The 22,861-nt window shown below is 36.3% G+C and overlaps 1 protein-coding gene and 2 non-coding genes across 4 annotated transcripts in view; 2 read left to right on the top strand and 1 right to left on the bottom strand.

Moving 5' to 3' along the window:
• The window catches only part of SYNE2 (spectrin repeat containing nuclear envelope protein 2), a 256,293-nt gene that overhangs the window by 152,269 nt on the left and 81,163 nt on the right, over positions 1-22,861 (bottom strand). For both annotated transcript variants that reach the window (XM_069487386.1, XM_069487397.1), the window contains exons 32-44: positions 20,527-20,685; positions 19,745-19,906; positions 17,841-17,942; positions 16,800-17,000; positions 16,294-16,465; positions 15,609-15,721; positions 14,275-14,477; positions 13,397-13,516; positions 13,010-13,298; positions 11,411-11,562; positions 10,172-10,481; positions 8,841-9,005; positions 7,053-7,394 (exon numbers count right to left, since the gene is read on the bottom strand). In XM_069487386.1, coding sequence (XP_069343487.1) covers positions 7,053-7,394; positions 8,841-9,005; positions 10,172-10,481; positions 11,411-11,562; positions 13,010-13,298; positions 13,397-13,516; positions 14,275-14,477; positions 15,609-15,721; positions 16,294-16,465; positions 16,800-17,000; positions 17,841-17,942; positions 19,745-19,906; positions 20,527-20,685 — 2,490 coding nt within the window. The remainder of the gene's footprint in view (positions 1-7,052; positions 7,395-8,840; positions 9,006-10,171; positions 10,482-11,410; positions 11,563-13,009; positions 13,299-13,396; positions 13,517-14,274; positions 14,478-15,608; positions 15,722-16,293; positions 16,466-16,799; positions 17,001-17,840; positions 17,943-19,744; positions 19,907-20,526; positions 20,686-22,861) is intronic.
• On the top strand, positions 21,550-21,656 carry LOC138381064 (U6 spliceosomal RNA). The gene has a single exon (XR_011233013.1). It is a non-coding gene; the product is annotated as a U6 spliceosomal RNA (small nuclear RNA).
• On the top strand, positions 22,135-22,265 carry LOC138381198 (small nucleolar RNA SNORA51). Its single transcript, XR_011233110.1, has one exon. It is a non-coding gene; the product is annotated as a small nucleolar RNA SNORA51 (small nucleolar RNA).

Genomic DNA, 22,861 nt, shown 5'->3' with positions numbered 1-22,861 from the left:
CTAATCTTTTAACAGTTATACGTACTGTAATTATCTTTCAGTAGACTGTCTTTAAACTTTGTGTGTAGTATCTTTTGTTGAATAAGCATTTAATATTTCAGTGCAGTCAAATTTATCAGTCATTTCCTGTTCTGGCTTGTTCTTTTAAGGCCTGTTTCGGAAAGTCTTCTACACCTTCAAATCACAAAAATATTCTTTTTTTTTTTTTTTTGAGACAGAGTCTCACTCTGATGCCCGGGCTAGAGTGCTGTGGCATCAGCCTAGCTCACAGCAACCTCAAACTCCTGGGCTCAAGCATCCTCCTGCCTCAGCCTCCCAAGTAGCTGGGACTACAGGCAAGTGCCACCATGCCCGGCTAATTTTTTTCTATATATATTTTTAGCTGTCCAGATCATTTCTTTCTATTTTTAGTAGAGACGGGGTCTCGCTCTTGCTCAGGCTGGTCTCGAACTCCTGACCTCGAGCGATCTGCCAGCCTCGGCCTCCCAGGGTGCTAGGATTACAGGCATGAGCCACCACACCCAGCCTACAAAAATATTCTTTATGTTCTCTTGTAAACATTTCAAAAAATTTTTAAGTCAGCTCTTTCACCACCACTTGTTGGAGTTTGGTTTTTCAGGCTCTTTCTGGGCTAAAGAGTTCTTTCCAGGCTACCTTGTAGTAAGTGAAGAGTATCACTTTCCACTGGTACCCAAAGACCCAAGAGGAGCTTAGAGCTGTGACTTGATCACTGATGGACCTGTCACAAAAGCTTAACCCAACCTTGATCCAAGAAGTTTCTCAGAGGAAAACTGAAGAAAATGCCCAGGACAATTCAAAGGTTTCTCATCCTATCTGCTCAGAAATGTTAATAAAGAACCTTAGCGTCTAGGCACAATATCATGCCTATAATCCTAGCACTTTGGGAGGACAAGGTGAGAGGATTACTTTAAACCAGGAGTTTAAGACCAGCCTGGACAGCATGGCAAGACCCCATCTCTAAAAAAAATTTAAAAATTAGCAAGGTATGATGGTGTACGCCCATAGTTCTAGCCACTTGGGAGGCTGAGCCAGGAGGATGGCTTGAGCCCAGGAGTTTGAGGTGGCAGTGAGCTATGACAGTGCCACTGTACTCTAGTCTGGGCAACAGAGTAAGACCCTGTCTCAAAAAAATAAAAATAAAGAACCTTAGTAACTTCATTGTCAACCTTGGTACAAAATTCCCTTCCCCTCTACCAGAAGTTCATCCCAATGGCAGAATAGAAGAGAAAAGATCCTCCAGGAGATCAGAGATGGCTTGCCTTATAGGAGAAAAGGAGTAAAGACTTTGTTATCTGTGCAGAAAGAAAGGATGGTAAAATTGATACCTCTTACTCACCAGATTTTCTCAGCTTGAAAGAAAAGTAACAGACACTGTGCGTAAGGGAGTTCAGAATGAATCAAGAAATGGACCGTTCAAATGTGGCTGCAGTTACTGCATTTATCATGGATGGGATCCTTCTGAGAATGTTAGAATAGGAGATTATGACACAGAGCCAATTTTGCCATAATGCTTATTCTTGTACTTTTCTTTCTTGCTGGTAAGTTTATGAAGCAGGCTGAGAAAGCTAGTCTATTCTAGGATAAACTATATGCCAATAATTTTTCATGTAATTGAATAATTTAGTTAATTAACTCTTCATGTAATGACTATCTTTTGGTTTATTTAAGTTCCATGTGGTTCTTTTCCAAGTCTATCCTTTTTTTCTCAGAGTTCTTCATTCTCTCCTTATGATTTCAATCTCTTCTTTTATATCACTAATCATTTTAAACATGTTATATAGTATCTTTCAGATTGTTGCATTATCTCACTTTCTTAGTCTATTAATTTCTCTCATTTGATGGGATGAGTATTCTTCCTTGTGGTAGAACATTCCTTTGTGCTATTTATTTATTTACTTATTTGTTCTTACTAACTCTTTGTTACCAGACTTTTTAATTCTCATGTAAGACCTTTTCCTGCCAGTTGGAAAAAGAAGCTTCCTAGTCCCCTCTCTGGCTTAGAAGTGCTTCTGGTCTACCTCTCTCCAAGGGTACAAGCTTTTCAAGGGCCCATGTCTATTACAGAGTATCCACCAAAGCAAGGCCTCTCATGATCCCTTATAAACTCTAAACCCCTGGGCATCTGATTCTTTCCCTTCCCCACTGCTCCTGGAATTTCTCTTTTTTTTTAAAAAAAGAATTATAATTAGCATAAACTCAAGACAAAGTATAACTTTTAAACAGTGTATGAAAGTGTACATTTTGAGCCTCTGAGCGTAAGTGAAATTTTCAAAGTTAATAATAAACTTAAAGTGGAAAATTATTCTATCAAAAGCATGGTTGGGTCAAACTGCCGACTATGTTTTTTTTTTTTTTTTAAAGTGTTGCTTTTTTTCCAACCACATATCTTTCCTTTGATTTTGGTCTGTTTGAAAAACAATATAAGGTGAGAATAAGAATATCATCAACTCTTATTAAGGACAGGACCATGACACGTTCATCTTTATATCCCTTAATTCACAAAGCAAACATTTTAACAATTAGCTTTTCACAAGATGGTGCCCAAGGCAAGGAAGAAAGCTCCTGCCCTCTCTAAGCCAATCCCAAAGCAAAGGCTTTAAAAGACAAAAAGGCAGTGTTGAAAGGCGTCTACAGACACACACAAAAAAACAGATCCCCATGTCACCCATCTTCCATCAGCAAACACATCAGCACAGCAGAAAGAGGCAAGTTAATAACAGCTTCAATATCCCTTTTCCCATTCAGGGGCAATGGCCATGGCTATGGTCACATGTGATAGCCAGAAACCTAAATCTATCACTTGTAACCTGCCAACAGTGGGGCAGAGTATCATAGGAACTCTAGAGGATATACTTCCTTTTTCTCTAAAGCCTTCTAATATAGAGCACTGAAAAACAATTCTAAGCGTAAGCATGTATCACTATCAGGGACAAAACCAAAAGGCAGATCAACCTAGCCTCAGAGGCTGCCTGTTTCTCTTCGTACAACGTCTAAAATGTTGATGTGACCAACAAAGCACAGCCAGCCACACCTACCTCTCAGGCCTCATCTCTGTCACTTTCCTCTGTCCTCTACCCACTACAGCCACAGGGCACCAAATCAGCTTCTGAAATTCCTCATGCTCTCTCCACCACAGAGGAAAGAAAATACCCAGCCGTGAGCTCTGTTAATTCCAACAGATGATTCTAGTCTCAGTTCAAATGTTGCTTTCTGAGAGAAGCTCTCTCTGACCCTACAGTTTAGGTCAGATTCCTTTGTTAAAGGTTATCATGGAACTGGGTTCCTTCCTTTAGTTTCTATAATTAGACTCTCATTCGTGTAATTAGTTGGTTAACGTATGAATCCTCATCTAGACTAGAAGCTCTGTGAGAACAGAGACTATGTCTATGTCTGAATCCTCATTGCCCATTCAATAAATTTTTAGTAAATGGATGGATGTACAGATTCATTCAAACCAGAGGAAAAAAATAAGAGAAGTTTATTTAGTCTTCCACTGTCAATAATTTATGGGTTTTTGAATGGAGTGAAAAGAAATTATGGACCTGTCAATCTAGCAGTTGTTGACCAGGTATCTGTTAGGAATTAAAGGAACAGGGTTTAGCTGGGATGACAGAAAGTGGAGAAAGTTTGAAACAAATGCTGGAATAACTCTAATTTATAGGATAAGTCATCTTATAAATCTTGGATTATGAAAAATATCTCTAGCCAGAAAGGGCAAAGTGAGGACACTCTAGTTGACATGTGGCCCAACTCTGTGCTCCATTATAAATTTTCTTTTCTTTTCTTTTTAAACTAAGTTACCAGGATAAACAAGACCAGAAATAGACATCATTTACCCCAGGACTGAAGCAGTTTCCTTCTCATTCTAGTTCTGGCTCCACACTTTGTTCCTGCCCACTTACCCACAGCTGGAAGCCTCCTACACTTTGCCTATATGTGTGACCATCTACCTTCCAGGAGTTATGTACAGATGTTTTCTTCACCATCAAATTATAAATGCTCAGAACTTTTTGAAAAGAACAAAAAACGATTGAGAATGACTAACAATTATACCTAATGACAAGGAAATTAAAGAAGTAATTACAGACAAAAGGTTTGGGTGTTTAAAAAAGCAATTATTTCATGTAGGTTGTCATGTGGGAAGGATGGGACAGGGAAGATCATTTAGTACCAGTTAAGCTGTAACACTGCATTATAATTTCTTTAAAAAATAATAAATTAGAAATGTATGAGTTTCCCTATTTTCCCTCTTCATCATTTCCCTTTATGGATGCCTAAGGTCCTGAGCGATTAAATAGTCCTCACTTTTCCTAATTTGTTACTTCACCTAACCTAGATAGGAAGGGGGAGATGGAAGATAATTCTGCCTATTCATACTTGAAAACTCTAAGAAATCCACGTCTATAAAAATAAGCAGTATGATATTGGATCATAAACACCCATATCCTTCAGACTCAATTTGGCAACTCCTGATGCCTCTAGGTCTGTCAATATTTCCAATATTAAAGAAAAGGTCAGCCAGGTGCGGTGGCTCATGCCTATAATCCTAGTACTCTGGGAGGCTGAGGTGGGAGGATCGCTTGAGTCCAGGAGTTCAAGACCAGCCTGAGCAAGAGCAAGACCCCATCTCTACAAAAAATAGAAAAAATTAACCAGGTGTGGTGGTGCGCACCAGTAGTCCCAGCTACTCAAGTGGCTGAGGCAGGAGGATCATTTGAGTCCAGGAGTTTGAGGCTGCAAGTGAGCTATGAGGCCATTGCACTCCAGCCCAGGCAACAGAGCAAGACTGTCTCAAAAAAAAAAAGAAAAGAAAAGTTCAACCAAAGGTCCAGATCTAAAATATCCCCTAAATTTCATTGAAAATAAAATTCTTGACCAGGCATTCAAATGTTATACATGCTATGCTATGACATTCTTGAAAATTTCAATCATGCTTTCAATAAAATTCTAAGATTAACAAAATTTATTAAAGAGAAAATAAAAAATTTCCAGAAAATTCTTCTGGAGACTATTGAAGATAATCTGATAAAAGTCCCTCTAGATTTCAAAAAGATGTGTAAACTGAGCACTAACTAGGTATGCTCTAATCTGTAACATTAAGCTGTGACAACTGCATCCCCACATTCTAGCAGAAAATAGGTCTCAATAAATGTTTTTAATAACTGAAGTGTTATTTTCACTATCACAATAGTTTTAGATTAATCAGATTTATACTCAGTAAACTGTGCTTTTATGCAATTTATGTATTCATTGAGACTGCTGCTTAAGTCATTTACACTAAATTATGGCATTTGTCACATCATCCCTGTATTTTATTTGTCTATACATATCTTTGATCTCTTTTACTATTGTTCAACCTTAAAATTGCTATTGACCTTATATAGACTATATATAATGTTACAAAGTCTAATATTACATAAAAGTAAACATATCCGGTACTTATAGTAAAGAAAATAAGAATCACAGATTCAGAAAAATATTCATGTTACTAAAGAATTTTTTTTAAAGTGTTGCTACAGAATTAAAACTAATTTTCTAAAATCCAGACTTTGTTTTCTTTTTATGCAGCCCCCTGAACCAGAATAGGTTCAGAGAGACTCCTTAATCCAGATTTATGGAAATTATTTGAGGACTTAAGGCCCTCCATCTACTCTGAAAAATATTGTTTTAATGAAGTATTACAAATTATCAATAAATCATCAAAGTTATGTAAAAGCTTAATAAATTAAAAAACCATTCTTACTAGATCATGATCTGTATATAGTTTTCAAGGTATTCTATTGAATTTGGGGTTCAGTTAAAATGGGTCTGGAGAGTTAGTTTAAAAGTCATTAGGTTTATATAATCAAAACACGTGTACCCCTGCAATATTCTTAAGTTAAAAAAAAAGTTATTAGGCAACTAACTCCCTTAGGCAAGGTCATGAGTTAGGACTGTGCCCTCTTATACAAGCTGTCTCATAGAAAGCACTCAGGTATTTTTCCTTTTTTACTTCATCTGTTGTTATTTAAATACTGTTAAGAAAGTTTCTTTTACACATACAACCTAGAGAGTCTCACCCACCAAGCCCTTAATCCTCTAGACATATTTCCTTAGCAATAGCTAACGCTCTGGGATTTATAAGATTTTCTCATGGCCAGTGGACTGCTCTGTTGGTATTTAACCTTATTTTGCAGATTTCTAGAAAATTCTATCTGGTTCTTTTACTCTTCCATGCATTTCTGTTCCAGGAAGACAACAAAAGTCCATGTTCTCTTCATTCCTGTTGATTGTGTACCCCATAAAAAGCTGATGGGAACTCACACCTGAATGGTTTAACCTTCACAACTGTCCCACCGGACCCTGGAAAGTGAGCGGCTGCCTGCCAGGGACACTCTTTCAAATACAGTTTACTGGAGAGCTCTTTGTCTGCCTTTTTCATTTCAGTTGTAACCTATGAGAAAAGTTCTTTAGGAGCCACGGGAAAAGGTACCCATTTGGTTGTTTACAATGAAAACAAAAAAACATTCTTCTTCCCTCTCCCAGGGGAAAATGAGGAGCCTGAATGTTGATATCCTCACACTAAATGATCTGACAACATTTAAAAGTGTATTTGCAGTATAGGGTTAACATCAGAAGAAAAAGAAAGGAAATAATCCTTTCAAAGAATCTTTGATTTCACTATGAAATCAATAAAAAAAAAAATTAGGCTCTTGGATTTTTTTTCCTGAGAAAATAGGTAAAGCACATTTTCTTTTCTTTTGCCTTTTCTCATTTGCCTTTGCGCTCTTGACCCAAGAAAGTGTATCTGATTACACATCCCAGAGAATAATAAATCTAAATTGATGACTGACATTTTAACACACTGAAATGTGTGAAATCCTGGGCAGCTTTCTAAGGGCTCTTTTTACAAGTGGGCTTCGTAAATAGCCAGTACATTGAGGATTTAATTATGAAATCAGAATGCTTGATTCACGACCCTCTTTTCAGAGCCGAATACCTCTTCATACTTGGACTGGATGTCTTAAGAGAGTACAATCACAAGCACTTACCTTGTTTATTTCCCAGTCTTCTTCCAACTTTTCCACTGCATCTGATTCCTGAGTAGACTCCTGAACATCAGAAGTGGTCTGCTTCTCTCTGCCTAGCAGAGTAAACTTTTCTTTCTTTTCTGTTGAGCATTCTGATTTGAGAATGCTTTTGAGATAATTTTCCATCTCCTGCTTAGCAGATTCAAGTCTGTGTTCCAAATCTTTTTGTTTACACTTAAGTGATTTTATATCATCCTTAATAATCTTCTGTCCCACTGAAGATGTATTTTGCTTGATGGATTTTGCTAACGCTAAAATCTCCTTTAACGTGCCATCTTGTAGACTGAGTCTATTCTCTAGTTCCTATGAGTGGAGAAAAGATTGTTATGAAAAGTATCTCCAGTTGCCACAAGAGTTAATTGACTTTTGTAAATCACAGAGTATTTCTGCTTCACGAGCAGAAAATATAAAATAAACTTATCAACTCATATCACATAGAAGAAACTGTGGGCAAAACTGAAACCAATATACCATCCTAGAGCAAATTCTCAAACAGATTTTATAAGACACTAGAAAGTTTGCAACAAGTAATGCAGAAATCTCTCATAGCACAGTTCTTAGAACACAGGAGGCAATCAACAGATATTTGTTTAACATATATTTTGTCCAACATATAGCCTTTTCATACAAACAAAACACAAAATAATAAATGCTATTATAAATGTTATTATATATTATAAAATAACAAATACTATTTGCAAAGTATTAAAAGGAATAAAAGAATCATTTAGAATGTGCTCATGAATCTAATGTTAATATTTAAAATTCAGACAGGGCACAGTGGCTCATGCCTGCAATCCCAGCACTTTGGGAGGTCAAGGTGAGAGGATGACTTGAGCCCAGGAATTCCAGGTTTCAGTGAGCTATGACTGTACCACTGCAATCCAGCCTGGGTGACAGAGTGAGACCCTGTCTCTAAAAAATTTTTTAAAAACTTTTTTAAACATTAAAAAAAAAAAATTAAAAAGGGATGCAGCCCTGTGTCTCAATGTCAGGCTACTCTGGAGAAGTCTTGCTGGGTTCCCAGATCCCTAAATGGAAGAGATGAGAAATTCCCAAGCTCATGCCAGCAGTGCTGTGCCATGAGATTCACCCATGAGTTCTCCAGTAAAGGAACTGTGAAAGTAGAGTAGAAAATGCTTTATTTTGTTTTCTTCTAAAGGACACCATTCAGGCCTGCTTATGTTGGCTGTGCAAACAGTAAGAGTCCAAGCAACGTGTTTGAGCACGTAGGTAAAAGGCTACAATCCTCACTGTATATAAGCTTAGGTGTTGTGGGATTGAAAGTGAGAATCTTAGAAGTCCTACATTTGTGGAGAGCTCTGAATTATTCCGTGAGGATGAAAATTAGTAAGGTAAAAATTATATAACTTTTCTCCACCCATGATGAAGAATGCTAAATTAAAACATTTCCCCTAGACCTTGTTGTATCAGATGCATCCTTTGACCACTCAGTAGCCCCTGGAATCACTAGGTTGTCTCTAAAACAAAGATATCCCAGAGCTACAGGCTGGTCATGGGTAAAATTGTCCCTGAGGGCCCACGAGTCAGAGTACTGCTCAACTCAAATTGCAAATGGATTTGGCCACTAAAGGAAAATGTTCCCATTTTTTATGGCTGGTCAGAGCTTTAATTACCTAAGAGCCATCTGAACAGCACTTGAATTTCTAACAGAACACACTGATTAGTCAAGGTGTAATTAATATTAATTTTTTTAAACGTCTATCATGTCTGGACATTGTTTAATACCTGCAGTTTCCGCAATTTTTCTTCAACTGCTGTTTGATCCACAGGCTTATCAGAAAAACTGACAAACTCCTTGGAGAAATCGTCCAATGTGGTATTCAGGTCTGTCACGCAAACCTGGTATGAGTGGTGTTCTTGAACATGGCCTTCCAATTTCTGCACGGAATCCTAAAAATAAAGCCATCGATAATTTATGAAGTACTTCTCTCTGAATTTTTTCACTCAGAAAAATAATTAAATGATTCATAAATTCTTGTTTACAAGTTTCATCTTGAAATAGGAATATAGCTATAAATCATCCAAAGTTCTCAAGTAAATATTTTAGTGAAATATTTGAGATATTTCACTGCAAAATCTCTACCCAAAAAAAAAAAAAGACTCTTACTGAAAACACATTTGTTTTTCCCATGCTTTTTTTGCCTCTGTTTCCTTCATGAAGACTATTTGTCAAGATGTTTACAAAATGAAATGGCTACAAATTATATCATTAAATCAAAAACACCCATAATAAAGCAGCTTCCTTAATTATCCTTTGTACTAAAACCAAGTACCCACACTTGGAAATGAGACCAACTGAGATCAAAGTAACCCCAGATTCCTATCCTAAGAATCAAACTCAAAACTTGTGTGTTAGGAAAAAGTAACAAGAGCAAAACCATCTTCAGGTTCTCTCGTTGGGACAGACAAATAAACTGACCACACCAGATCAGAAAAGCAGCAACTATTAAACTGAACAATTTACAGTCAGGTAGGTCTATCTTAACCCCTGCCCAACTCCTGCTTTCTGTACCTTACCCAGGTCATCTTTACATTGAATCTGGCTTTCAGTGTGCAGAGAATGATAAACAGTTATATTAAGAGAATATACTCCCTCATGGCAAGCTAACACTTTACCTCTTATCTCTTTTACTAAAAAGATCATGTGGGAAGATCTGAGGGAGGGGCACTGATCAGAAGGTGAAATAGGGTAACTGATATGAACTATTACAGTAGACAGATGACAGATGTATAGATGTACAGATAGCTTCGACACTGTTACCTTCTCATAGCAATGCCTAAAAAATATTAACCCATTCTACCCCTGAAGAAGGGAATTTTGATGAGAGAAAAGAATACCACCATCAAATAACACACAATGGATTCCTCTAGCAAAACTGCCTGAATTGCTCCCTCAATCCTTGAAGGTTAGCATTCTCATCTAAAAATGATAAATTAAATTTGAAAGCTCTTAGTTTACCAAAAGAACAAGAATAACAAAATAGTTCCATAAAAAAATCTTGTGTGATTATGCATAATTATAACAGTCATTTAAAATTTTATTTTGACCACTTCACCTGCAGCTGTTGAAGAAGACTTTCATGTAGGTGCTTTATTTCCAGCCAAGGCTCTTCGCTGAAGTTGGGATTTTTAGTACATTCCAAAAGGTAATTTCCTTGAGATTTTAACTCCTTTAGCAGGGATGTCAAATCTTGTGCTTTCTTGAGGAATTTCCTATAAATTTTTAACTGAGCTTTCTTCTCTTGCAGACCATGTTGCAGAGCAAAGCCCGCTTCTTGTTTCTTCTTTAGTTCTGTGAGCATTAATCTCAAATCTTCCTTACTTTGCAAATACTTCTCTCCTTCTAATAGAAGCTTTTCTTGATGGCTAAATGTCACAAGTATTTTATCAATGAAATGACATTTAGCAAAATAAAATGGCATTTTACATATTGTGATGCAACATACATCACAATAAACAGCATTAAAATAACACTAATATACATTATTCCCACAGACTCTCAGAATGATAACATTCTAAGAAGCATTACATTTAACTCATAAATCAAGGTAGAAATTATTTGAGTATTACTAAAAAATAATTTTCTCTGTACAATTCGACCAGACAATAAATATTTATAATAATTTAAATTTCAAACTAGTCCCAACAGGTTTTAATTTTATCTAAATGTAATTATGTTATCCTGTATTTTACTTTTTCATAAAAGTAAATAAGTATTCCATATGCTAACCAACTAGCTAGTGTATACTTTCTATAGCTTAAATTTAGATTTGATCTGATTGCCTCCTCAGAAAAACATAAAATTCACATTTCCAAACTTTACATGTTCCATTTTAGATGTGATATGCATTAAAAGTTTTCACCAGAATTATGTCCATTGGATTCAGCCAACATTTCTCAATGTTCACACATTTAAGAATCTCTTAAAATAAGTGTTTGTAAGTATTAATTATTCTACAATGATATCGTACAGATTCTGAGGCCGTCTGGCGGGGAGGGGTTTGGTCGGGAGGAGGGTATTACAGGTGGAATGACAGACAGAGTTAATCTGTGACTAAGAACCCCAGGGGTTGCACCAGCTACAGTAAACACTGCCAGGGTCACGACAGAGTGGCTTCCTCTCTGATCTGGAGAACTACTCCTCTTGGGTTCTGCCTCTGACACTGCAGACGCCCCGACATTGCTCACGTCCTCTCCAGCACATACCACAGCCAAGCCCAGGAGGCAGACAAAACACACTCGCTCTGGCTTCACTGGGCACAGAGCTGGCGGAGCGGGGCCGGCACGCCCTTTACCTGAGGTACGTGTCGGCCAGGTGCAGCGTGTTGTCCCACTGGTTGCTGATGTCAGTGAGGGTCTCCTGAGCCAGCGGGGACTCGCCGCTCTCAGCCTGCTGCATGATGGTCTCTATTTTGGCATCACCTTCGGGCTTCAGTAAAATGATTTCCTGAATTAAGTAAAAAAGATCTTAAAATTTCATCCACATTACTTAGGGATATTACACATCTCTTTATTTCTAAGCCTTATGTTGAGATTCTAAGTGCAGAGTGTATTTCAAAATAACCCTTTCATTTTTATATATGCCCCAAAGACAAAGATATCCCCCTTCTCATTATACAGAGTTAGTTCTCCATAAATATTTGTCAGTTTGAGCTGACTGCATTCCTCTTTCCTCTTGATTTTCAACTATCTTCTTTTTTGTGTATGTCCCCCCAAACCCTAGCAAATCCTCCTTCCTATCCACTCTATTATTTATAGGTGGAGAGTTATGATAAGAACTTGAACAATAGCCAGGTGAGGTGGCTCACGCCTGTAATCCCAGCACTTTGGGAGGCTGAGGCAGGAGGATTGCTGGAAGCCAGGAGTTCAAGACCAGCCTGAGCAAAAGCAAGATCCTGTGTCTACAAAAAAACAGAAAAATTAGCTAGGCATGAGGTGCACACCTACAGTCCAGCTGCTTGGGAGGCTGAGGCAGGAGGATCACTTGAGCCCCGTACAGGACTTTGAGGTTGCACTCTAGCCGGGGTGACACAGGGAGACCCTGTCTCTCAAAAAAAAAAAAACAAAAAAAAAAAACTCAACATTTTTGTAATCTAAGAATAGACTCAGGACTTCCTACAGGAAAACACGGTGTCTCTCATGCCAACTCTTATCTCTCCACCATGACATAATTAATTCTTGTTCCCTGTTCTTCTCTTCCCTGCCTTTGCTCTGACAATTAAGTTCTTCCCTTCTTGGAAACACTGCTCAAGATTAACTTTTTCTGGGAAAATTTTTGGATATAATCCCAAATGATTCCGATTATTTGCTAAGTCTCACCAATGCTTACAGCTCACTATTCTTCACCATTTCTTCCTCTAACAATGCTTCAATTAATGTGGCCTCAGTTTTCCTAGAGTTCCTTTAAAGCACATGTGCTTCTGTCCCCTGTATTTTTAACTGGTAAATTTCTCCTTTGATAAAAAGTGAGCTCAAGGGAGCTTGAGACTTTCTTACCTTCCACATTCAGTATCTAACAACCTTTTAGGAACCATCCATATCCACTCTGAAGATGAATTCCTCTGCAACCCTGCCCTTGACATTGCTGATACTGACATATATGCTTTTTACATCCTAGCAAACTCCCATCTGCTACAGCTCTGACCTATTGTCTTTATTTCAATTCTTCTGCACTTGGTGAAGATGTACACTAACTAGGCATGGTCCCCTCAGAGAGAGAATATATACATTCAAATAATTTTAGATCCATCACAACTCTTCTCGTTGGGAAGCTCCATGATCTGAATTTCTTCACCCATTCCACAGTGATCCTATTTCCATTAGGAAACAAATCTTTGCAGTTTTCAAAATGAGAGTTTGCTCTGACATCTGAAATTTAGTTTCCACGGTTATACCTTTATTTTTTGGATTCTTTCCTCAAGCGGCATTTTGCCTTCGGATGAATTCAAAACCATAAGGGACTCTTTAATCTCTTTTATCCAGTGAATTACATCATCTGCAAGATCATTAAAGCTCTGGTCTTCAGCAGGTGGTAACTTATCCTCTTCCTCAGTTTCACCTAAATCTCTCAATAATGCCTGGTATCTCTCAATCAAACACGTTGATTCTGTTATTACTTCTTCTCCAGTAAGCCCATATTCCTTCAAAGATTTGTTCAACTGGGCCAAAGATTCAAATTGTTCCCTGTAAATACCAAATACCAGTGAAAGTTTATAGGAGTAACTACAGCATGGAAGAAACCTTATTCCCAGGTAATGTATTTCATACAAGATCAGATATACCTCTTTCTAGTGAAGGCTTGGCAAAATAGCTCAGCTTTCTCTCCTGATTCTTCCATTTCTTTCCATTTTTCTTCCTGATTAGTCAACCACTTCCTCAGGTTTCTGTGGTCATCCTGGAGTCTAAAAGAACATTACACATGCATGAATATAGAATAAGCAAAACGTGCTTATGCTGAAGAGAACGATGGCACAAACTTTGCGAGTCTACCAGGTTTTTACTATATATGCTTCTTATTTTTGAGAGAAAATTTAACTTGTAGCATCAAAATCTGAATAATAATAGCCTGTATTAGAGTGGGATTTTATAGTACTAAAAGAATGAACCACACAAATGCATAATAAAGAACAGGAAACAGCTGGCTGTGGTGGCTCACACCTGTAATCCTAGCACTCCAGGAGGTTGAGGCAGGAATTTGAGACCAGCCTGAGCAAGAGTGAAACCCATCTCTACCAGAAATAGAAAAAATTAGCCAGGCATGATGGCGTGCACCTGTAGTCCCAGCTACTCAGGAGGCTGAGGCAAGAGGATCACTTGAGCCCAGGAGTTTGAGGCTGCAGTGAGCTATGATGAGGTCACTGCACTCTACCCAGGTGACAGAGTGAGACAGCGTCTCAGAGGGAAAAAATAAAGAACAGGAAACAAACAAACAAAAAACATTTTTGGACTATCCCCTGAACGTCTGCCACATTAGATAATTTGAAGAATTTTCCAAACTTTTATATTCCTAGTGCCAGACCTGGTTTTAAAAGCATGTCTTTATTTGTGAAATTTGTGTGTTGTATGTATCCCAGTGCTCTCAGTACTGAGGCAGAGTGCAAATAAAGATAATGGCCAAAGAACATAAACGTGTTATTTCGATAGCGCCTTTATTCCCTACCTCAGCAGCTGCTGCAAACAGTCATCGAGCTCCTTTGCTCGTGACTGGCATATGGACTCCATTTTTCCTAATTCAAATTCTTGACCTGCAAGCCAGCTGGTAAGCTCCTTAACGTGTGCTTTGGGCAGATGCTTCTTCACGTGCTTCAATACAGTGTCCACCTGCTGTATTTTACTGCTTCTTCCTTCAAGGATCAAGAAATCCTTAAGAAAGACAAAAAGTCAATTACGATCTCCTGGCAAGGCTGAGTATGGTCTCTGCCACCCCCATGACACTTTTCCAAAACAGTACACAGATGCGCCACCTTCTTAACATTCTGTGCAAAAGAAGGGCTGGGCAGATGTAGCTACTTCCAATGGCAGGTGATTTACAGTAGTTCTAAAATGTGTGTGGACATTTGCATTGACTTCTGACTTCCTGGGAATTACATCAAACAAAATGCAGTAGTGCTACTACAAAGGTCAGTGGGAACAAGACCAGGAAACCCGCCTTTTCCTGTCCCGGCTCTGCTCAACTCTCCTAAATACCTGCTCCTTTCTGGTGCAAGTATTCTTGCTCCTTTCAATATGTAAAACTGAACAGACTATTCTCTATTTAACTTTGTCCCAATCAGAATTATGTATCAGTGTTTGTGTTTCAAGGTTTGAGTGTCACAATTGCTGAGGCCCATGCAATGGACAAAATTAAAGGCAAACAAACAAAAAGATGAGATTTCAAATTTTAAAAAGAGAAGAAAGGTGATTCTGTCAGTAAAAGAATGGTACTATCAAAGCAAGGAATTAAACAGAGAACATTTAGTGCCATCGATAAGCTTAAGAACTTGACTTATCGTGAAAACATTAAAGTGTTATATAATCTACCCTAAAGTGATCAAGATTTAAGGGTGCCATTTAAATGACCCCGTGCACACTGTCTTTTGTTTCAAGCTACCCTGCGATAAGCAGTGTATTAAAGTTCAACTGTAATTTTTAAAAGAAATATAACTGGGAAAAGATGTATAAAAGGTCAAGAGACCTCTTTCAAGGAGATTTTAAAGTCCAAATCAGGTAAAGTCTTTATTTTTTATCAAATATAGTTTTAGCACAACTGAATTCACCAGTGCACACTAAATTAAATAGCACCTTAGAACGAGTGTGAAAGTAGAAATGTGGAAGCCATTTTCACACTTACCCAGTAAACAGAGTTTCAAAATATTTGGGAAAAAGCCAGATCATTTGGGAATATTATGTCTGGGTAATTAGTAATTACTATCTTATCTACTTAAATACAGTTCTATGCCTCCAATATTTTAGCTTTGATAAATTTTAATTAAAATGTACACATATGTATCTTACAGAAAGTTTCTGTAGCTTCTGTTCCACACTCTTTTTTGTCTCTGATGATTCAAAACATTCCTTAAGGTTCATTTTTATATTGCTGAACCAGTCATTAAAGTTCTTGCATTGATCTGCAGGGGAAAAAAAAAAAAAAAAGCTCTATTCATTCAAGGAAGACTACATATTCCTTTTTCCAGTGAGAGATTTTGGAACTTGCTTTCCATGCCATGAGTACAAGTCATTGTGTAAAGTGGTAATAAACTCTGAAACCCAATTCTGAGGGCTAATACAGCCTAGAAAGTAACTGTGGTGTATCTTCTACACCAAACCTCCTTTGCAAGCACACAGGACACCCAAAGACACCTGCCAGGGCAGCCTGAACACAGATATGTCCCTAGGCTCACTGACCAGGTTTGACCAGTGAGCAAGTCAAACACTAGGACCTTGGTGACTTAGTTTCATAAAGAAATAAAGATTTTGAGCTTGAAAGAAATAGATGTTATTTATGTCAGGCATAGATTAGTGTTCCCCACCGCCCACCTCTGCCCCCCACCCCCAAAAGAGATTTATCTGGATATTATTTCTTTAAATATAGTCTGTATAAACCATCTTCCAGGCAGGCTTAAATTACTCTTTGTGTCCACAGTACCATATTCACTCTTCAAGTATCCCAGAAACAAAGTAAGAGAAACATTGCACTCACCACTCAGTAACTTAGAAAAGTGATCTTGCAAAACACTTTTTTTGGTATTAAATAAATCGCTGACACTTTCATATTGCTTTTTCAATTCAGAGAGTTCAGGAGTCAGACAACCTATTTGATTCTCAAGTAATGTCATACTGTGCTTTTGCTGTAGAATTTGCTGTTGTATCTCCTAAATATATAAGCAAATAACCACCATTAAGTCTTAAAACAGTCTCAGTTTACACCAAGTATATTAGATCTCAATTATTTTGCAAAAATCTAGATGATTTTCTCGAGTGGATTTGCTTTCTCTTTGCCAGTAAATGTATAATACAATGCAATTTAATATCAAATAATTATTGTCTACAAAGCAATTCAAAGGTGAAAATGCTAAAGAAACCCAAACTGCTTTTCTGAGTTTTTTTTTTCTTTCTTTTTTCTCTATTTGTATTAACCTCAAGAGGTCAAGAACATTGAAAATAATTGTGAAAATAAATCTGAACCACAAAGCAGCTGGGTAGCACCTCTAGTTTAGTGAAGATTTCCAAGCTGTCGGAAGGAGACAGGGCTTTTAAGAGGGATTCGGTCATCCCAATTTGGGTCTTGGCTTGGTCAAGATCCTCCCTTAGCTCGGCGGTGCTGCCACCGAGGGCAGAGCAGTTGGGTTCTCCTGTTAAACATTTTTTTACTTGTTCCATCTTGTTCAAAACAGAGGACTCCATGACCTGAAATCATGAAACATATGAAGTACTGTAATGGGCCTTATTTAACAAGGTTTAAGACAACTGACTTGCTAGAGAATGAGTTGAGATTGCTTCATTTCAATGTGAAATAAATTCTTCTCATTGTTCTACATCACCGACATACCAATTCTAATGTTGCTTTTAAAGGAATAAAGAGTAACACGGAAAAAAAAAACTAAAATTGACATTCTTTTTTCTAAGAGACTAATTTGAATCCTTCCCCCTAAATTTCATCTAGCATACCAACGGAGCTGCTATCTCGTGACACTCATCAGGTTAAACATATAGAAAAACATAGGTGAAGATTAAAACATATAGAAAAAAATAAATAGCCAGCATCTATTGAGTATGTGTTATGTACACAGCATCGTGGTAAGCAATTCATGTACAAACTATAGGCTTAAGAAGGTTAAGTAAATTGTCCAAGATCACGAAGCTGGTAGGCAGTACAGCCAGAACCTCACCTAGTCTGGATTCCAGAGCTCATGTTCAACCACTATGTGCTTTGATCTAAATAAAACTGAAACAAATCTCTCACACAACAGAAAATCATAGTTGGGGCAATCTCTCTATTTCTCCATCTAGCAATTTAAAAAAACCTAGCCTCACTTGAACCATATTCTTCTAATACGTTAAAAGTGGAAAAAATATATTTAGCTATACCAATTATTAAAATTTGGTTAGACTTAACATAGAGATTGAATAAATAATGATCCTAATTTTATTTTAGGCTTTAAGATTTAGAATGCATGGTTTATGAACATTATTTTAGAAGCTATAGAGAATCTTTAATTGGGACTTTTAAATAAAAAATTCCCTTACCTGCAATTCAAGAGGTATTTCACTACTTTGAAGCAGAAACTGTATTTCAGCTAGTCTTCCAGAAAATTCTGAAGTTTTTTGTTCATGGACTTGTAACTCTTCCTAAAACACATAATTTTAATAATAGCTTTATATTTCTTACCTTATTTTATGATAACCATAATTACTATTATTGATATATAAAAACGGAGAAAGCCCTTCAATTTCCCCTGATCCCTTGTTTCTTGACAGAGTCCTGGAAGTTACAAACCTAAGTGAATTTGGGGTTTGGGCAAATGCTATAACTGAGTGTCTTTCTAGCTAAGACAATACAGACAAGGCCTGTGCCACAAAACAATGCGTGGCCTGCCTAAAGGCATTAAACTTCATAGATATGTGCATATAAATTGCACAGGTGCACATGTGCACACACGTAGAACTTTGGCAGAAATTGGCCCACAGAATGGCAGTTTATAATCTTAACTGCATACTTTTAAACAACCTGTAATTCAAAACAAATTTAAAGGACTCTTAGAAATTATTCATTTATACTAGGAAATCATAGTTTTACTTCATATACCATATCCAGGAAACTGGAAATCTCCAAACATTTTACAAACTTTTCCCAAATGTATAAAAATAAACACAAGAATTAAAAAGTGAATAAAATGGCAAGAATTAGAGTCAAAATAAGATTGGAAGCATTAACATACATTTTATATTACATTGAACCACATGCAACTGCCAACAGTTGACTGTTTTCTCACCTAGCAAGACAGCGATTTTATATGATCCAAACTAATAATATGTAAACAAATAAGCAATTAGAAAGAATTCTCCATAGAGTTAAAAGAAAGATAACTTTGATCCTTTCCAAATGCCACAACTTGGGATTGGCCCTTTAAGAAAAAAAATCTGACTCCTGGGATCTAAATAACCATCAGGAAATAATTAACACATTTTGTTGGGGCTTCTGCTAGAGGTTCTTAACCTTTTTTAAACTACCAACCCCTTTGGCAATATGGTGAAGCCTATGGACTCTTTGCTTAATAATACTTCAAAAATAAAACATAAAAATACATTACCTAGAATTACAATGGAAACATTGGGATATAATTATCAAAGTATTAAAAACAATTTGTGATATATATTACATTTTTTTCTATTAATACCCTCAATAACAAAATGTAGCAGTACTGACTTACTATAAGGATAATAACTACAATAACTGAAAATGATCCAAAAATATTTAGGTGTTTTGTTTTGTTTTAGAGATATGGTCTTGTTCTGTTGCCCAACTGAAGTGCAGTGGTGTGATCACAGCTTCTGCAGGCTTTAATTCCCAGGCTCAAGCAATCCTCCCACCTTAGCCTCCTGAGTAACTGAGGGGCTATAGGCGTGCACCACCATGCCTGGCTAATTTTTTTTTTTCTTTAAGACATGGGGTCTGGCTATGTTGCTAAGTTTGGTCTCAAACTCCTAGCCTCAAACCATCCTCCCGCCTTAGCCTACCAAAGTGCCAGGAGGGATCACATGCATTAGCCACTGCATCTGGTCCTGCGATTTTCTTGATAACAGAGTCACCCATATTGATCACACTATTATGTTTGCTGACTATATTCATAATTGAAATAAATGCTACATTTTAGTTAGACATTTATTTACATAAAAAGGCAATCTTTTCCCATCCAAGGTCATTTTATCCATGAACCCCTTGGGTGGCTGTGAACCCCAGACTAATAATACCTGCCAGCATCTTCCTGGATGTCACAAAGGAAACACAGAAAGAATTCAGGTCCTTCTCAAAGGATAATAAAATAAAAGATTTCTTCGTGATTTTTCTACTTTGCTCCAAGAAAGCAAAGTCGATATTAAAATGGCAACTATGTACAAAAAAAGTATATATTTTATTTCTGTTAAATTACCTTCAGCTTTTCTCTGTCCTCTTCAGTCAGTTGATATAATTCCATTTTTTGAAGGGCTTTTTCCATCCACTCATCAATGACATTTTTTAAGTTAAAAAGTTTGTCCCACAAAGCTAGAGCTCGACCAAGATTTTCATAGTAGTCTTCTGTCTTCTCATTTATCTACCATAATTTTAAAACATAAATAAAATATGTAGTAGTGAAAGTATGAAAATTATTGTTTTAAAATAAAATTTTAGTGTGTCATTACTGGCTAAGTAATTTGTTTTATTCCTTAACAACAAATTTGCTTAAAATATGTAAAAAAATTATGTAGTTCTTTCCCTTAAAGAAAAAAAAACTTAGCTGATTTGCTATAGTTTATATGCAATTGAAAGCAATAGTCTTCCTAATTTCCATGCCACAATTCTTCTTTAAAAAGGTGCTTTTAAAATCTCAGATAAAAATATAATACAGTAAATTCTTAGTTTGTAACTGATAAAAAATACCATTACTACTCAACCAAAAATATATTAAATATGCAGTTGAACATCAACATCCTGCATAAACAGGTAATATATTACCTAATTTATTTTACGTAAGTTGAATGTGTATTTTTATGCCTGGAAGTAGTGCCTAACTCTGGGAAAAACGATTCCCTAAGTTATAAGCTTTATATTATTTGAACATTTTTACAATGAGTATTTTTTAATTTAGCAATGAGATAAAAATACTAAAGATACACACAAAAAAGATGAATTTGTTATAAAATAGAATTTGCAGTGAATTAAATTATCACATACATCAAGCCATCTATCCACAATAATATTAGCCTCTTTCTCAAAAGGTGGCTCTTCAAAAGTTTTCATTTTATTTAGATGAAATTGTAGATTTTTGCAGATCTGGTTTATCTTGTCTACAACTTCTGAATGTTCATTAAATTCCTCTTTGACAATTTCAATCTGTAAAAAAGATATGAAAGATGTTTTTTATATACTAACATAGACAAACAGCTAAGAATAGCAACTCTATCATTGGGTATTCAACTTTAAAAACGATATCACATGAAAAATAATTCCTTCTTACATTATTCTTCTTTAAAGCACGCTTTTATCGTCCCACTTTCTCAATGAAAAGTTTTTAGAATCCTAACCACTGGTTCAATGATGATCCCACACTCAAATTTCCTTCCACTCTCCATGACGAAATATTTATAATGGTCTAAAACCACATTTCTTGCCCATGTGAAATAAAATTCTACCCCCAAAAAGCACCCCCATTTAACGGCATTAAAAAATCATAGTTCTAATATCCCTCTAATAGAAATCATCTTTTTAATGTCAAAGAACCTGAAGTGCTTATCTGAGTTAACAAAAAAAAAAAAAGAACTCTAAAACATCTTTAATACGACTTCTTGTTTAATCTTCCATAATTCAAACACCAAATTTCTAACATGAAAGGTTAGATGCTATTTTATCAAGAGGAAAATCTCTAATCATTTCGAAACTAAACAACATATTTCTAAATCTGGGTCACAGAAGAAGTCTCAGAGAAACTTTAAAACACATCAAATAGAATGACAATAAAGCATCAAAACTTGTGAAACACAGATGAAGTATTAATAAGAAAGAAAGTTATGGCACTAAATGTATACATCAAATAGAATGACAATAAAGCATCAAAACTTGTGAAACACAGATGAAGTATTAATAAGAAAGAAAGTTATGGCACTAAATGTATACATTAGAAATAAGGAAAAATACCAAATCAATAGTCTAAGCTACCACTTCAATAACCTAAGAAAACAACAAAATAAACCCAAAGCAATGCTCACTTCAGCAGCACATATGCTAAAAGTAGAATGACCCAGAGAAGATTAGCATGGCCCCTCCACAAGAATGGCATGCAAATTCACGAAGCATTCCATATTTAAAAAAATAAATAAATAAATCCAAAGCAAGCAAAAGCAAGGAAATAATAAAAACAGAAATCAATTAAATTAAAACAGAACATTAGAGATAAATCAATAAAACAAAGAGCTAGTTCTTTGAAAAGTTCAGTAAAGTTGACAAACCTCTAGCAAGACTGACAAAGTAAAAAGAGAGAAGAAAGCAATACCAGTTTTAGGAATAAAACAGGGGGATATCACTAAAGATACTATAGATATCAAAAGGATAATAAGGGAATGCTCCAAATAACTCTACACACATAAACTTGAAAACTTAGAGGAAATGCACCAATACTTTGAAAAACACAAACTACTACAACTCATGCAATATTAAACATATAACATGAATAGCACTATTAATATTAAGGACATTGAATGAATTATATAAAAACTCCCCCAAAAGAAATCTACAAGTTCAGATGGCTTCACTAGACAATTCTAGCAAACATCTAAGTAGGAGGTAGACAGCCTAGTGCTTAGCACAAGCTGTGTTCTTACACTGACTGTAAAGAAAGATGAAGCACAATAAACCTACTTCATATACACCCCAGCGCAGGCCCTGTGCCTGGTCTGTATTGTGAACGGGAGATACGGAGTCGAGGGAATAAGTAAATAAATAAAGTGGAGTGAACACCAAATATACACAATCTCTTCTGAAAAACAGAAGAGAAGGAAACACTCTCAATTCATTTCATGAAAGCAGTTTTACTCTGATACCAAAACCAGAGAAAGGGAGAAGCTGCAAATCAATATCCCTCATGAATATATACACAAAAATTCTTAACAAAATATCAGCAAATAGAATTCAGCAATATATAAAAAAAATGATACACATGACCAAGTAAGGTTTATTCCAGGAATGCAAGGTTGTTTCAACATTCAAAAATCAATCAATGCAATCCACCATTTTAACAGGCTCATGGAAAAGAAATCATACAATTATATCAGTTAATGCAGAAAAAACATGTATGTAAAATGGCACAGCCACTCTGAAAAACAGTCTGACAGTTTCTTTAAAAGATAAACATGCAATTAACAAATACCCAACATCCGTACTACTGGGCATTATCCCTGAGAAATAAAGACTTATATCTACCAAAGTCCCTTCACCAATGTTTATAGCAGCTTTATTCATAATATTCAAAAATTGGAAAGAACCCAGACATCCTTCAGTAGGTGAATAAATTGTG

This window comes from Eulemur rufifrons, chromosome 2 (genome assembly GCF_041146395.1).
Source record: "Eulemur rufifrons isolate Redbay chromosome 2, OSU_ERuf_1, whole genome shotgun sequence".
Lineage (NCBI taxonomy): Eukaryota > Metazoa > Chordata > Mammalia > Primates > Lemuridae > Eulemur > Eulemur rufifrons.
The sequence above is the reverse complement of the archived record's forward strand: the minus strand, read 5'-3'. Positions and strand labels throughout refer to the sequence as shown.